Raw genomic sequence first — 15,079 nt, 5'->3', positions numbered from 1 at the left:
CTGGTGGCATTTGAGAGGAGAGTGGATGTGGCACTTGAGTCTATGGTCTAGTGATGAAGGATGCTGGGATGAAGGTTGGGCTGGATGATCCTGGTGGTCCTTTCCAACCATAGCGATTCACAGAGATGAGATGTTGTGCTGAGGGATTTGGCTGAGTCAAGGACTTGTCAGTGTGAAACTAATGATTGGACTCCATGATCTTGAAGGCCTTTTCCAACCTAAGAAATTCTGTGACATCTAGCTACTATCTTCCCACATATTCCAGGAATTAAAACTGGTGGAAGGAGGAGCTATAAAAGCTGTTTCCAGCCTGAGGTCAACAGGAGTCCATCTGACTAGTATGACTTTGGAGAAGATCCAAAAAGGCACCAGTCCAAAAGCTGTCTTGTATGACACACCACTGCAATCAGGAGAATGGCACTAATTTAAGCATGGTATGAGGATGCAGTTGCTTGCCCCTAGCTCCAATCCTTCCCATGGAAGGAGATTGATAGGAAGCTAGAGAATTTTCCCCTCCTGTGACCCATCTGAAACATTTTCTCTCTGCTCATCTCATCTCATCTCATCCAGTATTCATGGCCTTTGGAGCTTGCCAGCAGCAAATGAAAAATGCAGTAGAAAAGAAAAAGTCTCTTCAACTAGTCTTTGTGCAGAGCAAATCCCAGCTCAGGCTGCTTGTTTCCAACAGGCAAGAGCATACAGAAATCCTAGGTAAGAGCACACAGGTATAGTCAAAGCCACAAAGTGCCTGGGGAAGTCACCCTGGAAAGAGGTCACCAGCGAGAGGCAATGTGAAGAGACAAAAGTTTTTGTTTCTTTTAGTTTTATTTTATTTCACTTTTTGTTCTGCTCTCAAACAATATAAAACAAACAGGTTTGAGCTCTGCATTTAAAATCCCTTCCACTGTCTACATCTGAATTTTTCAGGATGGTGATGCAATAAACAAACAGAGCAAGACTTCAAGTCTTTCACTCAACACCTTGTGAAAGAGTTACTCCAACAGCAGCCAGACAGAAATTGTGCCTTGGTGTCAAGAGTCAGGGCTGGGATGGCCACCAGAGAGGCTCTCTGGGGACCTCTTTGCCTTGCCAAAGGGAAGAAGGGAGAGAGACTGATGGAGTGGAGAAGAAACTAAACCAGCTGGGATGGAAAGAACAATCCAATGAAATCATAGAATCAACCAGATTGGAAGAGACCTCCAAGCTCATCCAGTCCAACCTATCACCCAGCCCTATCCAGTCATCTAGACCATGGCACTCAGTGCCTCATCCAGGCTTTGCTTGAACACCTCCAGGGACAGTGACTCCACCACCTCCCTGGGCAGCCCATTCCAATGCCAATCACTCTCTCTGACAACAGCTTCCTCCTAACATCCAGCCTAGACCTCCCCTGGCACAACTTGAGACTGTGTCCCCTTCTTCTGTTGCTGCTTGCCTGGCAGAAGAGACCAACCCCCACTTGGCTCCAGCCTCCCTTCAGGTAGTTGTAGACAGCAATGAGGTCTGCCCTGAGCCTCCTCTTCTGCAGGCTGCACACCCCCAGCTCCCTCAGCCTCTCCTCACAGGGCTGTGCTCCAGGCCTTTCACCAGCTTTGTTGCCCTTCTCTGGACACCTTCCAGCACCTCAACAAACCAATAAAGAACCCAATCCCCTATGGCAACAGTGGCACCATTGTACATCACTGGTGCTCGCTTAGTGAAGTCCCAGACTGGACTCAAACAGGAATCAGATTGAGGAGCTGGGTTCTGGAACTGGCTTCAGGGACTTCTAGTCTGGAGTCAAAGACAGAAGAGTCTGAGTCCTCCTGGGACATTGGCCAGTGAAGAAGAGGGTCGGCTCTGGTGAAATCTCAGCTTGATCCTGAAGATGCTGTCCATGGGCTGCAATTCCTTGTCAGTCAGTCGAGGGTCACCTGTCCTGTCTGCTGCTCCTCACAGCTGCCAGTTCTTACTTCCTACACCCCAAGGTGGGACACCAGCTGTGTCAGTGCCCTTGGTGTGCAGAGGAGCAAGGCTCGGGCAGAGGCTTTCTGCAGGCCACCCCTAGGCAGGAACTCTTCCCATCAGCTTCTCCCTGCCAGAAGCAGCCCCTGGCTGTGCAAAGCTGCTCTGAACTGCAAACATGCCTGAGCTGAGAAGTGACAGCACTGAGCAGCATCAGCTCTGCTCCAGCTCAAGCTGAACACTTGAGCAGAGTTTGCTATGAGAGCTTTAAACATCTCAGTCTTAGCTTCTGATCTCATCAAGTTTTGGGGTGGTTTTCTTGTTTGGTTGCTTTTGCTTTTATGGGGTTATTTTGTTTGGTTTTGTGGTTGTTGTGTTTGCCTCTGTTTTGGTTTCCTTGTTTGTCTTGAGAGTGCTTTTTTGTTTGGTTGGGCTTTTTTATTGTTGTTGGCTTTTGTCTTGGTTGGGGGAGGTTGGTTGGTTTTTTGCTCGTTTCAGAGGGTTGGGGGTTGTGTTGGTTGGTTAGGTTGGGGGTTTGGATTTGGTTTCAGGTTTGGGGTTTTGTTTTGCTTTTCTTGGTTTGCTGTTGTGGAGTTTTTTTAGTTGGGCTTTTGTTTGGGGAATTTTTGTTTTATTTGATTGGGTTGTTTTGGTCGCTGGGTTTGTTGTTTGGTTTTTTTCCCCTTCCATTTACCTGGTGTCAGATATTCCAGCTGTAGGTCATGGGACTGGGCTTGCCTTTCCCATTGCTTGCAAACAGCATGCAGTGGGTCACCCTTCCTACCTGGAGTCTCCTGGTGCCACTCCAAGATGAGCTAATAATTAATCAGAAGCTCACCTTGTGGTAACACTAACAGATGGCCCATCAGGAGCTCTGATTTGACTTGACACGTTAATCATTTCTCTTCCTTTGCCCAGTCCACCTGGCTCTGCTGAAGATGAGCGTGGTGCTTCTCCTGTTCTTGGTGTCCACCACCACCACTATCAGTGCTGAGCTGGAAAAGGGTCTGCCACGACGGGAACCGCGCCGGCTGTCGTGTGTGAGATGCTGTGGGCCATCAGAGCAGCCTGTCTCCATCCTCTCCTCACGATACACGAGGATGAGCAGTGACCCTGCCTACACAGTACCCAAAGTCCAACCCACTATAGATATTACCATCCTCAAAGGTGGGTAAAGATCATAGAATTACCTGGTGGAAAAAGGCTTTAAGGTGATTGAGTCCAACCATAGCCTAGTATCTGTCTGTACACAGCTGACAGACCATGCCACAGAATCACACAGAAACATGCAGGCTGGCAAAGCCCCTCAGGATCACCAAGCCCAACCTAGAGCCCTACTCTACAAGATTCACCTTAACCATATCCCTAAGCACAACATCCAAACGACCCTTAAACACATCCAGGGTGGCTGACTCCACTTCCCTGAGCAGCTCATTCCAGTCCCTGACCACTCTCTCTGTGAAAGACTTTTTCCTAATATCCTATCTAAACCTCTCCAGCCTCAGCTTGAGGCCATTCCCCCTTGTTCTGTCTCCAATTACCTGTGAGAAGAGACCAGCAGCAGTATCTTTACAATGTCCCTTCAGGTAACTGTAGACAGCAATGAGGTCTCCCCTCAGCCTCCTCTTATTCAAACTAACCATCCCCAGCTCCCTCAGTTGCTCCTCATGAGCTTTATTCTCCAGGCCCTTCCCCAGCTCCGGTGCCCTCCTCTGGACATGCTCCAGCACTTCCACATAGAATCACAGAATCTGTCAGGGTTGGAAGGGACCAGACTGTCCTCACAGCAGAGCTGCTGCAGCCCTCTGAGCATCCTCGTGGCTCTGCTCTGGACATTCTCCAGCATCTCCATATTCCTCTTGGTACAGTGCCTCCAGAACTGGACGCAGTACACACCTCTCTTGTATTGTGGTGCCCAAAACTGAACACCATACTCGAGGTATAGAATCATTCTATGCCTCTAAGCTTCTTATCCAAGCATCTTTTAAACCCCTCCAGGGATGGGGTCTCCACCATTACTCGGGGCCAGGTCTGGACAAGAGGATCACAGGCAGTTAGTGGGGTTGGAAGGCACCTCCATAGATCATTGAGTCCAACCTCCTGCCAGAGCAGGACCACAAAATCTAGTGCAGGTCACACATCCAGATAGGTCTTGATAGTCTCCAGAGAAGAAGACTCCACAACCTGTCTCCAGGTGAGTACTGCAGGGAGAGTTTCCATCTCTGCATCCTTTCAAGATACTACTTCTGCACAAACTGCAGAGAAGGAAACTTCACAACCTCTCTGGGCAGCCTATTCAGAGAGCCTATTGGGGAAGAAATTGTTCCTCATATCCAACCTAATCCCTTCTTGGTGCAACTTCAGACCATTTCCTCTCATCCTACCACTTGTGTGCTTCTCCTCACCCCAAGCAACTCCTTCACTTGATCTACCCAAAAAAAAGCCAAGGAGAGACATGACACAAGCTGTAAATGCCACAGTCTTGGTAGAGTTAGAGAATGGTTGGATTTCACAGTATCATAGTATCACCAAGGTTGGAAGAGACCTCACAGATCATCAAGTCCAACCCTTTACCACAGAGCTCAAGGCTAGACCATGGCACCAAGTGCCACGTCCAACCTTGCCTTGAACAGCCCCAGGGACGGCGACTCCACCACCTCCCTGGGCAGCCCATTCCAGTATCCAATGAGCCACAGTACACTAAGTCTGCTGAGTATGACAGTTTCTCTCAAAATTTGACGTGGTGTTTTGGTAACTGCAGCAGAGGATTTAATTAAGAGACATCAACTCTACAAATACATCCAAAACACCTATGGATCTCTCTTCACTGGCTTCTGTTCACTTTTCCAGCAATTTCTCTTGATCTCTCCTCCTTGCAGTGTCTATAGGTATGATGTTAAAACTCAGGGAATATATTTTCACTACCAGTTCCATATTCCATCTCTTAGTTTCATCTTGAATAATACTGAGCATCTGTTATGGTTAAATTTTTGTGGTATGTCTTATCCAATTTTTGTAGCTACAGCAGACAAAAATCACAGTTTTATTGTATCTATTAGGTATATAAATAGGATTGAAAGTATCCTCTTAGTAGGCGAGAGTTTCAGCTCTTCCTTTAACAGATTTGATGCCCTCAAAGGTGTTTTCCAACCAGAACAGTTCTGTGACTCTAGGATGTGCCTTCAGCCTTCATGTGCTTGCATTTGACAAGGTTTGCCTTTATGCTGACAGGTGAGAAGGGTGAGATGGGAGAGAGAGGCTACCCTGGAGCAGTTGGGAAGGAAGGAGAAAGAGGGCTTCGTGGCTTTAATGGACGGAAGGGCCAGAAGGGCCAGCCTGGCCCCCAGGGCCACTCCTGCAAGCAGCTCTATGCTGCTTTCTCGGTGGGCCGGAGGAAGCCCCTGCACAGCTCAGACTACTTCCAGCACGTCACTTTTGACACAGAGTTTGTCAACCTCTACAAGCACTTCAACATGTTCTCAGGGAAGTTCTTCTGCTACGTGGCAGGAGTCTACTACTTCAGCCTCAATGTCCACACCTGGAACTTCAAGGAGACCTACCTGCACCTGATGAAGAACGAGAAGGAGGTGGCCATCCTCTATGCCCAACCCAGCGACCGGAGCATCATGCAGAGCCAGAGCCTGATGCTGGACCTACAGGAAGGGGAGGAGGTCTGGGTGAGGATGTTCAAGAGGGAGAGAGAAAATGCCATCTATAGTGAGGAGTCTGACGTTTACATCATCTTCAATGGCCATTTAATCAAGCCAGCCATAGAGTAACCGTCCCTCAGCTTTAGGCTCGAAGCTTGGTAGATACATTAGTGTCTTCCCTCTTAGAAAAGCATACACCTAGTTCCACCTGGAAGGATTAAAAGCCTCCTGGGCTACTTATGTTGTCTGTCCATGCCAAGGACACATTTGTGGGTGGAGGTGACTGTTTCAAATTGATGCAATCTACTCATGCAGTGAGGAGGCTTCAGCCCTTAGGTGCCCTGGAGAGAACATACACAGAAGGCTCCAATTCTGCAGCCCTGTGTGCAACTCCTGTAACATCCCTACAGAGTTTGCTAAGTTGGCAGTAGCATTTTCACTTCTTGGTCCTGCTTTAGAGAAGACCTTTTAATTATAGCTAAGGATCATCTCCAGACACATGTTTCTTTTTGGGTACTAGTTAAGGAATATTACTCCTACAGCAATATTTGAGCATCTCTGCAGGGTGCTCAATTGCTGGCAAGAGCCCATGCCCACCAGCACCTACACCAGGTCTGCTCCACTCAGGTAGACAAGAACACACCAGTGCTATCAATAATATTTTGCCCAACACTTTTAGCCTGCATTATGTCTTTTGTTCTATTTCATGGAATCATAGAATCATAGAATCTCAGGTTATGACATTCTGAGAGCACAGTGCTGGAATTAGGTGAGGACAAGGAGCAAGTCCAGAGGAGTGCCATGAAAATGATTAGGGGGCTGGAGCACCTTAGCTACAAGGACAAACTGAGGGAGCTGGGGTTGTTCAGGCTGGAGAAGGGAAGGCTCCTGGGAAACCTCAGAGCAGCCTGACAGTACCTGAAGGAGGCTCTAAGAAGACTGCAGAGGAACTGTTTGCAAAGGCCTGCAGTGACAGGATGAGGGCAATGGTTTGAAATGAGAGCAGAGCAGATTTAGATTGGATGTGAGGAGCAAGTTCTGCACCACGAGGCTTCTGAAACACTTCAACAGGTTGCCCAGGGAGGTAGTTGAGGTCTCATGTCTGAAGCTATTGGAGGTGAGGCTGGACAAAGCTGTGAGCAACCTGCTCTAGTGCAGGATGTCCTTGCTACTGCACATGTGTTGAAGTAGATGACCTTTGGAGGGTCCTTCCAAACCTTTCTATGATTCTATGATGTCTTCTGGAAAGCTGTCCCTGCCTATGGCTGGGAGATTGGAACTAGGTATCTTTAAGGTCCTTTCTGATCCAAGCAATGATTTGGTATGGATTTGGCAAAGCTTTTTCAAAGGCTCACAGTTTTGAGCAGGGCTGTAGCCACATGTTATAACTTTGCTAGGCTTGTGTGCTGCTAGAACTACTTGTGACAGGAGAACATCTGCCTTGGCTGGGAATGCTCCTGTCTGAACATTACCATCTCACAGCACACTTCTGGAAAGTAAACTGGAGAGGGGGGGAGAAAAAGATGTTTTGTTGCAAACAGTGATATCTTAGGGGGGTTGAGTTCTTTTTTTATTGACATAGGAGATGAAAGGTACAAGCAGCAGCAAGAAACATCATTATGCCCAGTTCCTCCTTGCCCTTTCTTCCAGTCTCTTGTTTGCATCCCGAGCCATTTGTATGAAGGATGCATGAAAAGGTCTTGCTAGACAAATGCTTCACCTCTGTACCTCACCTATCCCCAGCTGTTTGGAAAAGTAGCTGAAATAAAGATACTGCTTTCAGTATCCTGGTTGTGTTTATCTTATCTCCATATGTTTTGTTTCACAGTATACAGCTGAAAACCTGAACTTCCAGTCCTATATCACCCTCCTAGGTGGCACTTTTGGTTACCAAAGGACTCCAGGAACTGGACTGACACACAACTGCTTTTTCCTTGCAGGCCATCAATAAGTAGCAGGATGGGGAGCCAAAGTTAATGACCCCTTGCTGTAAAATAAATAGCAGGCCTTTGAGATGTCACAACCCTTGTGGAGAAAGGAACTCTTTAATAGCCTACCTGCAAAGTGAATTTGTGATCAAAGTAGGTCTACAAGTCTTCAATTCACTCCTCTGCTCCTGCTTCCATCACAGTCTGCAAACCTGGAAAGAAAGAGTAGGAAACTTGTCCAGCTTTAAAAAACACACCCAAGAGAAGGTTGTGCAGATCCAGAGCTGCTTCAGCATTTGCTTCTCATTTTCCTTCTAAAAGGACCTCCCTAACCACCTCTTTCCATCAGGATGATGGTAAAAACCCTGATGGCTGCCTTATCTGCAACACATCACTTTGAAATGGAGACCACCAACAGGGAGATGCCAGCCCTGAGCAACCAGGCAGAAAGCTTTCCACTGGACTGGCCTCAGTGAAGGCATTTGCAGGCTGTTTTTTCCTAGCCACATACCACATTTAAGAGCTCAAAACCTTTTTTTTAATCCCCTTTTCTGTCCCTAGTTTTGAATCCTTCCCCATCTAGACCCAGAAAGTCATACTCTGGTTGCAGGGTACTCGTGGTGGTGGACCTCATGAGATGCCTGTGGTGGAGCAGGGGTTATTCACTGAAGCAGACTTGGGATCAGAGCTGCCTTAACATTCCTCACATATTGAGTAGTTTCCCCACAGCTTTGACTCACTCTGCAATTCACTGCATTGACTAGAACTAAAATGGAGAGGAAAACAAATATATGATCCAGGCCTCTTAAAATGTCATGCCCAGATGGAGTTATTGGCAGGGCTGGGAAAACAAAACCCAAACAACCTCCCCAAAATGGCTTCATGATGAACTCACACTGATTTTGGAAGAGTTGCTTCCTACCAGGAGGCAAGAAAAATCCCACCCATCCACCTGCATCTCTCTCTGTGTCCATCTCCATAACACCTAGACACACAGCTGGAGACTCTGATAGGATGGAGACATTCAGGATGCTCATGGCTGATGCACCACTGGCAGAAGCAGGTCAGTCACTAAAGCCACATAGGGTTCAGGTGGCAGAATAACCTTTTGAGTAGCAGAAATATGGGACTGTGTTGCTTACATTATTCAAATTAGCCATTTAGAGCACCAAAGAATTCAACCTTCCCAGTTCTTTGGGGAGGAAAAATAATGGGATATCTAAAAAGCTTAATGTAGAAAGATATTACTACTGCCACGTTTCAAATGCATCATAGAATCAACCAGGTTGGAAGAGACCTCCAAGATCATCCAGTCCAACCTAGCACCCAGCCCTAGCCAGTCAACTAGACCATGGCACCGAGTGCCTCATCCAGGCTTTTCTTGAACACCTCTGAACCCATATGGTTTGCTGAAGAGTAATTTTGCCATCCTTTCTCCTAGGACCTGACCAGACTAAATTTTCCAGCCTTCTCTTGCTCTGAAATATAGTCTGATCTTTTTAGCAGACAGTGACTCTGTTTATAAATGCAACAAGTGTCAGCTAGGATGTTGCATTTTTGGACATGTGGACAGTTGTTTACCTGCTCCTCTTCTATCTGGATTTTCACTGAAATAGTGATCATTTAAATAGGTATTAATTATACTAAAACTTATCCCTGCAGAGGGCAAAAATCGTGGTGGGCTAAGTAGCCACAGTTAACGTTGCCTTCATCAGGGGCTTCTTTTTTTTCCAGCTTCAAGCACTGGGAAAAAATCATCCCTGATCAGAGAAGTTTAAGGAGACAAATCCTAAGCACAAATACTTGAGATTGACAAATATTTGAGATAACAATTTGTAAAAGCCTCTCTGTCAGGCAGCTTAACTGAGTAAAACCCTGAGTTGCATCACAGTCATATGCTGCCTGGACCTGGCTTCATCATAGAATCAACCAGGTTGGAAGAGACCTCCAAGACCATCCAGTCCAACCTAGCACCCAGCCCCATCCAGTCAACCAGACCATGGCACTAAGTGCCTCATCCAGGCTTTGATTCAACACCTCCAGGGATGGTGACTCCACCACCTCCCTGGGCAGCCCATTCCAATGCCAATCACTCTCTCTGCCAACAACTTCCTCCTAACATCCAGCCTAGACCTCCCCTGGCACAACTTGAGACTGTGTCCCCTTGTTCTATTGCTGCTTGCCTGAGAGAAGAGGCCACCCCCCACCTGGCTACAATGTCCTTTCAGGTAGTTGTAGACAGGATGTCACCTGGTACTGAACAAAGTCAGTTCTAGATTAATCACAGAACAAGGCAGAATTTTAGCCACTCTGAGACAAAGGAGTGCCAACGAGATTGGAGTTTTGTCCCACTTTCCTTGTCAGGGACTCACAGCCATTCCCTCCATGCTTGTTCAGTGCTTCTCAAAACGCTTCACAGATTGAGTCCTGCCATTTTCACATTGACAAGCGAGCAGAAAGCAGCAGTTAAATACAGAGGAGCTCAGCCAACACCCGTGGGGGACGTTAGAGCAATCATCAAGCCTAGTCCTACATAGCCGGGGGGCCACCAGGCCCCCCGGCCTTTTTGATCCCCTCCACCACTCACCCAGTGCACTCACCAGGGTGGGAGACTCACCAGTGGTGATGGGAGGAGGATCCTCTGCCCAGTTGGGCAAACATGGAGCTATTGCCTCTTCTGGGGCTGATTATAAAGGGGAGTGAGCAGGGAGGGCAAAGTGGTCACACCTGGGGTGGGAGGAGACTGCAACAGCACCCAGGTGCTGTGAGTTTGGGAGAAAAAAGGGGGAAATGTGAGGTGGGAAAGAAGCAAAGATTATATTCTTCACAGCAAGAGTGATTGGCATTGGAATGGGCTGCCCAGGGAGGTGGTGGAGTGCCCCATCCCTGGAGGTGTTTAAGAGGAGGCTGGGTGAGGCACTTAGTGCTGTGGGTTAGTTAATTAGAAGGGTTAGGTGATAGATTGGACTCGATGATCCTAGAGGTCTTTTCCAACCTGGTTCATTCTGTGATTCTGTGACACACAGGGAGCCTGCCAAGGCCTCTCTTAGAGAAATAAAATGGAAATCCTTTTCTTTTTCCAGCAATATGAGAACTAAGCTTTGAAGAAAAGCTTTTTAGTTTCTCTTCTGAAGAGAAGGAGGAGAGGGAATTAAGTGTTGAAGAAAAGACAGATGAATTTCTATTTATTTTTCTAATGATTTCCCTATCATCAGTAAGTTTGCAGATGACACCAAGCCAGGAGCAGGTGTGGAGCTGTTGGAGGGTAGGAGAGCCCTGCAGAGGGACTTGGACAGGCTGGATGGGTGGGCAGAGGCCAATGGGATGAGACTGAACAAGGCCAAGTGCAGGGTTCTGCACTTTGGCCACAACAACCCCAAGCAGCACTACAGGCTGGGGACAGAGTGGCTGAGAGCAGCCAGGCAGAGAGGGACCTGGGGGTGTTGGTAGATAGTAGCTGAAGATGAGCCAGCAGTGTGCCCAGGTGGGCAGGAGAGCCAATGGCATCCAGACCTGCATCAGGAACAGTGTGGCCAGTAGGACAAGGGAGGTTATTCTGCCCCTGTACTCAGCACTGGTCAGGCCACACCTTGAGTACTGTGTCCAGTTCTGGGCTCCTCAATTCAAGAGAGATGTTGAGGTGCTGGAATGTGTCCAGAGAAGGGCAACAAAGCTGGTGAGGGGCCTGGAACACAAACCCTGTGAGGAGAGGCTGAGGGAGCTGGGGGTGTGCAGCCTGCAGAAGAGGAGGCTCAGGGCAGAGCTCATTGCTGTCTACAACTACCTGAAGGGAGGCTGTAGCCAGGTGGGGTTGGGCTCTTCTGCCAGGCAACCAGCAACAGAAGAAGGGGACTCAGTCTCAAGTTGTGCCAGGGGAGGTCTAGTCTGGATGTTCAGAGGAAGTTGTTGGCAGAGAGAGTGATTGGCATTGGAATGGGCTGCCCAGGGAGGTGGTGGAGTCACCATCCCTGGAGGTGTTGAAGCCAAGCCTGGATGAGGCACTTAGTGCCATGGTCTGGTTGATTGGACAGGGTTGGACTGGATGATCTTGGAGGTCTCTTCCAACCTGGTTGACTCTATGATTCCATGATTTTTCATATGGAGAAACAGCGAATTTCTTGGAGCCCACCTGAGTCTGCTGTAAGAAGGTGAGAGGCTATGTAAGGCAGCAGTAAAGGTTGGAGGGGACCTCCTGGGCTTGCTGGAAGTGTAGTTTTAAATGAGTGGAGTGATGGAGGGCAGTGGTTAGATGTTAAATTTTACTCCGTTTTTAAGAGCATTTAATCTCCCATTGTGTTTTGAGTGCATTTACACTTTCTGCTCTGATCAAGCATTGCAACAGGTTGCCCAGGGAAGTGCTGGAGCCACCAGCCATAGGGACTTTGAAAAACCCCAAACCAGCAAGGAGTAGACACAGGCTTTGGAACATGGTTTAATGGCCCTGGTGGTGTTCGGTTGATCTTTGAACTTGATCTTAGAGGCCTTTTCCAGACTTAGTAATGCCTGTGATGAGCTGTGGCAGTACTGAGCATAAGGGTGATGCTACAAGGACCTTTCTTAGGTCCTGTGGCTGTTCTTGCAGGTTCTTTAGTGAGCTAGAAGATCTTGCTATAACAGAGTTTAGTGTCTTTCCATGCAGTCTTTAATGCTGTAATTACTCAGAAATGCTCTCTTGAAGGTGTACAAGGGCTTATAATCCTGTCTGTGTGCAGCTTAATGGCTCTTACAGGGCTGTTAGAGCTCATAGCAATTGGCAGAGCTGGTGGTTGGGCTGGGGCTTGATGCCAAAGGGAAACTAAGCCTTCTGTGTGCTCCCTGTTTTCTCTCCTTATTCTTCTGCTGCCTCAGGCTTGATTCTGCTCAAAGCCTCCTGCTCTCTGCTATCAGTCTCCTCCAAGCTGATTAAACTTCTGAACTTCTTCATCGACTCTCTCAGCCTATTCTGGTGAGCTGCAAAATGAAAGTCATCTCCAAGAGGGCTCTTCTAGCACTTCCTAATTCTCAGGAAAAAGAGCAGCAGGTGAAGATTAGGTCTTCCTCTTGCTGCAGGTTTAGTGGTGAATCTGAAATGCAGTTAATTGCCTTCCTTGCACCCCTATGATGGTAATGAGGGCTCAAAACCAGGTGAGAAGAGGACCTGGGAGGACTGACACCATACCCTGAGCTAACCACTAAAGCAACCTGGCTCCTGCACTCTCTCCTGCTCACCATGTGTTCCTGCTATCCAGCAGACAAGGACGACCTTGTCCTGCTGCTTTGCAGCAGCGTGCAGAGCCAGGATTCCAGGTTGCTAAGCCTGAAATCTTGCTCTGTTCAGCCCTTCAACTGTGCTCTTCAAAGGCAACCCAGTTTCTTGGTTTGATGTCAGCCTGCAGTAATAAACCATCCCTTAGTAACTGCTGCAGTCACAGTTCTGGCTCATCATAAGCTTAGCAAGAGCTGTGAGGTTCATAGATTCATAGAAGAGAGGTGGTGTGAATCAGGCTTTTGTCAGCCAGAGGAGACTGATAAAGACTCCTATTCTGCCAAATTTAACTCAAAATATTAAATTCCCCTCAACTTCAGCTCTTGGCAAGTTGCTTTTATCTGCCTCAGAATATTCAGCATGGGACCTGCCAACAATCCTACTTTTCCCTGGCAGCAGCTAGTGTTGCTCCTTTGATCCCATGTTGGCCAGGCAGTATTGGGATGGGCTGAGCTTATAAACCTGTCTGGTATTTAAACAGGTTGCTCTGAGCATGTGCTGGATGCTTTTGGAACTCTGATTCCTCTCATCCCTTTTGAAACCACTTTTCTGATGCCCAAGCCTTTAAAAAAAAACCTAAAACAACAACAAAATCTTTCTAAGCACATATAGGATCAGGAGAACATTGGGTTTTTAGGTAAAAAAGGGGGGTTTAGACTAGAAGGAAGAGGGCTTTTTACACCAGAGGTGGTGAGATGCTAAACCAGGTTGCCCAGAGAGGTGAGAGATGTTCTAAACCTGTAGATGTTGAAGGTCAAGTGGGACAGGACTGTGAGCAACCAGCTCTAGTTGAAAATGTCCCTCTGACTGCAAGGGGTTGGATTAGATGACCTTTAGAGGTCCCTTCCAAGCCCTAAATTCTGAGATTCTGTGGCATGGGTGTGGGCTGCAGCTGTGCATCACCTCCAATGCTTGATACTTAACCATCAGCAGATTAGCCAATATTGCAGCAGGGATCATAGAATCATAGAATCAGTCAGGGTTGGGAGGGACCACAAGCATCATCTAATTCCAAACCCCCTGCCATGGGCAGGGACACCCTACCCTAGAGCAGGCTGCCCACAGCCTCAGCCAGCCTGGCCTTAAACACCTCCAGCCATGGGGCCTCAACCACCTCCCTGGGCAACCCATTCCAGCCTCTCACCACTCTCATGCTCAACAACTTCCTCCTCACAGCCAGGCTGAATCTTCTCACCTTCAGCTTTGCTCCATTCCCCCCAGTCCTGTCACTCTCTGATAGCCTAAAAAGTCCCTCCCCAGCTTTTTTGTAGCCCACTTCAGATCCTGGAAGGCCACAAGAAGGTCACCTGGAGCCGCCTCTTCTGCAGCCTGCACAGCCCCAACTCTTGCAGTCTGTGCTCACAGCAGAGCTGCTGCAGCCCTCTGAGCATCCTCCTGGCCCTTCTCTGGACACACTCCAGCATCTCCACATCCCTCTTGGAATAGTGGCTCCAGAAATGGAAGCAGTACTCCAGGTGGGGTCTCAGCAGCGCGGAGTAGAGGGGGAGAATCACCTCCGGACAACCTCACCGGACCCTGTCTGCTCTGCTTGTGGTGCTCACTTGTCTGCGCCTTGGGGATGCTGCGATGGGTTGCATCGGAGGTATGGCACAGATCCTGCGTTTCCATCTTTCCGTGAGGTTTTAATCCTTCTTTGCTTTCTGAAAGGCTTCTTCTTTATGGGTCAGAATAAGAATCGAAGGATCCTCTGCCTTCCAGCAAGCTGCTTTCTTCCTCTCAATAAGGAAACTTTAATTTTACAACAGGAACAGGCAGATAACATCAATGCAGATAAGGGAACCAGGCAACAAATCAAGCTAATGGTTTGCGTTTGAGTGAGTTGAATGGGACTTAATGATTCTGGTAAGAAGCTATTCACTAGCAAAGATCTGAAGTGGCAGATAAAATGCAGCAGATAGAACAGGAAAGTGTTAAAACAAACAGAAAGCACTTACAAGGCAGGGAGCAATACAGAGCTAAAAGGCTGGAGACTTTGGCCCACACAAGCTGTGCAGACGCAGGCTGTTTCTCCACCCTCATGTTTCTGTCTGCTTGGCTAGGAGGTTGGGAATGAGGGAAAGGACCTGGGGGTCTGGGGTGATGAAAAGCTCAACGTGAGTCGTGCAGCCCAGACAGCAACTGTGTGCTGGGCTGCAGCAAGAGCAGGGTGGGCAGCAGGGCAAGGGAGGGGATTCTGCCCCTTTGCTCTGCTCTCCTCAGACCCCACCTGCAGTCCTGTGTGCAGTTCTGGAGCCCCCCAGCACAAGAGGGACCTCTGCTATGAGCACAGACTGAAAGAGTTGGGGCTGTTC

General features: G+C 48.2%; 1 protein-coding gene and 1 long non-coding RNA gene across 2 annotated transcripts; one reads left to right on the top strand and one right to left on the bottom strand.

Moving 5' to 3' along the window:
- Positions 1-217: 217 nt before the first annotated feature.
- Positions 218-7,738, bottom strand: LOC135180339 (uncharacterized). The gene is made up of 3 exons (XR_010304397.1): positions 7,652-7,738; positions 5,505-5,597; positions 218-707 (listed from the first exon to the last, which is right to left on the bottom strand). It is a non-coding gene; the product is annotated as an uncharacterized LOC135180339 (long non-coding RNA).
- C1QTNF8 (C1q and TNF related 8) lies at positions 2,883-5,723 on the top strand. Its single transcript, XM_064152704.1, has 2 exons — positions 2,883-3,111; positions 5,176-5,723. Exons 1-2 carry the CDS (start codon positions 2,883-2,885, stop codon positions 5,721-5,723), a joined length of 777 nt encoding a protein of 258 aa, XP_064008774.1.
- Positions 7,739-15,079: the final 7,341 nt, after the last annotated feature.

Source organism: Pogoniulus pusillus, chromosome 13 (genome assembly GCF_015220805.1).
Source record: "Pogoniulus pusillus isolate bPogPus1 chromosome 13, bPogPus1.pri, whole genome shotgun sequence".
In the NCBI taxonomy this organism is placed as follows: Eukaryota; Metazoa; Chordata; class Aves; order Piciformes; family Lybiidae; genus Pogoniulus; species Pogoniulus pusillus.
Note: the sequence above shows the minus strand (reverse complement) of the source record. Positions and strands in the feature narration are given on the sequence as shown.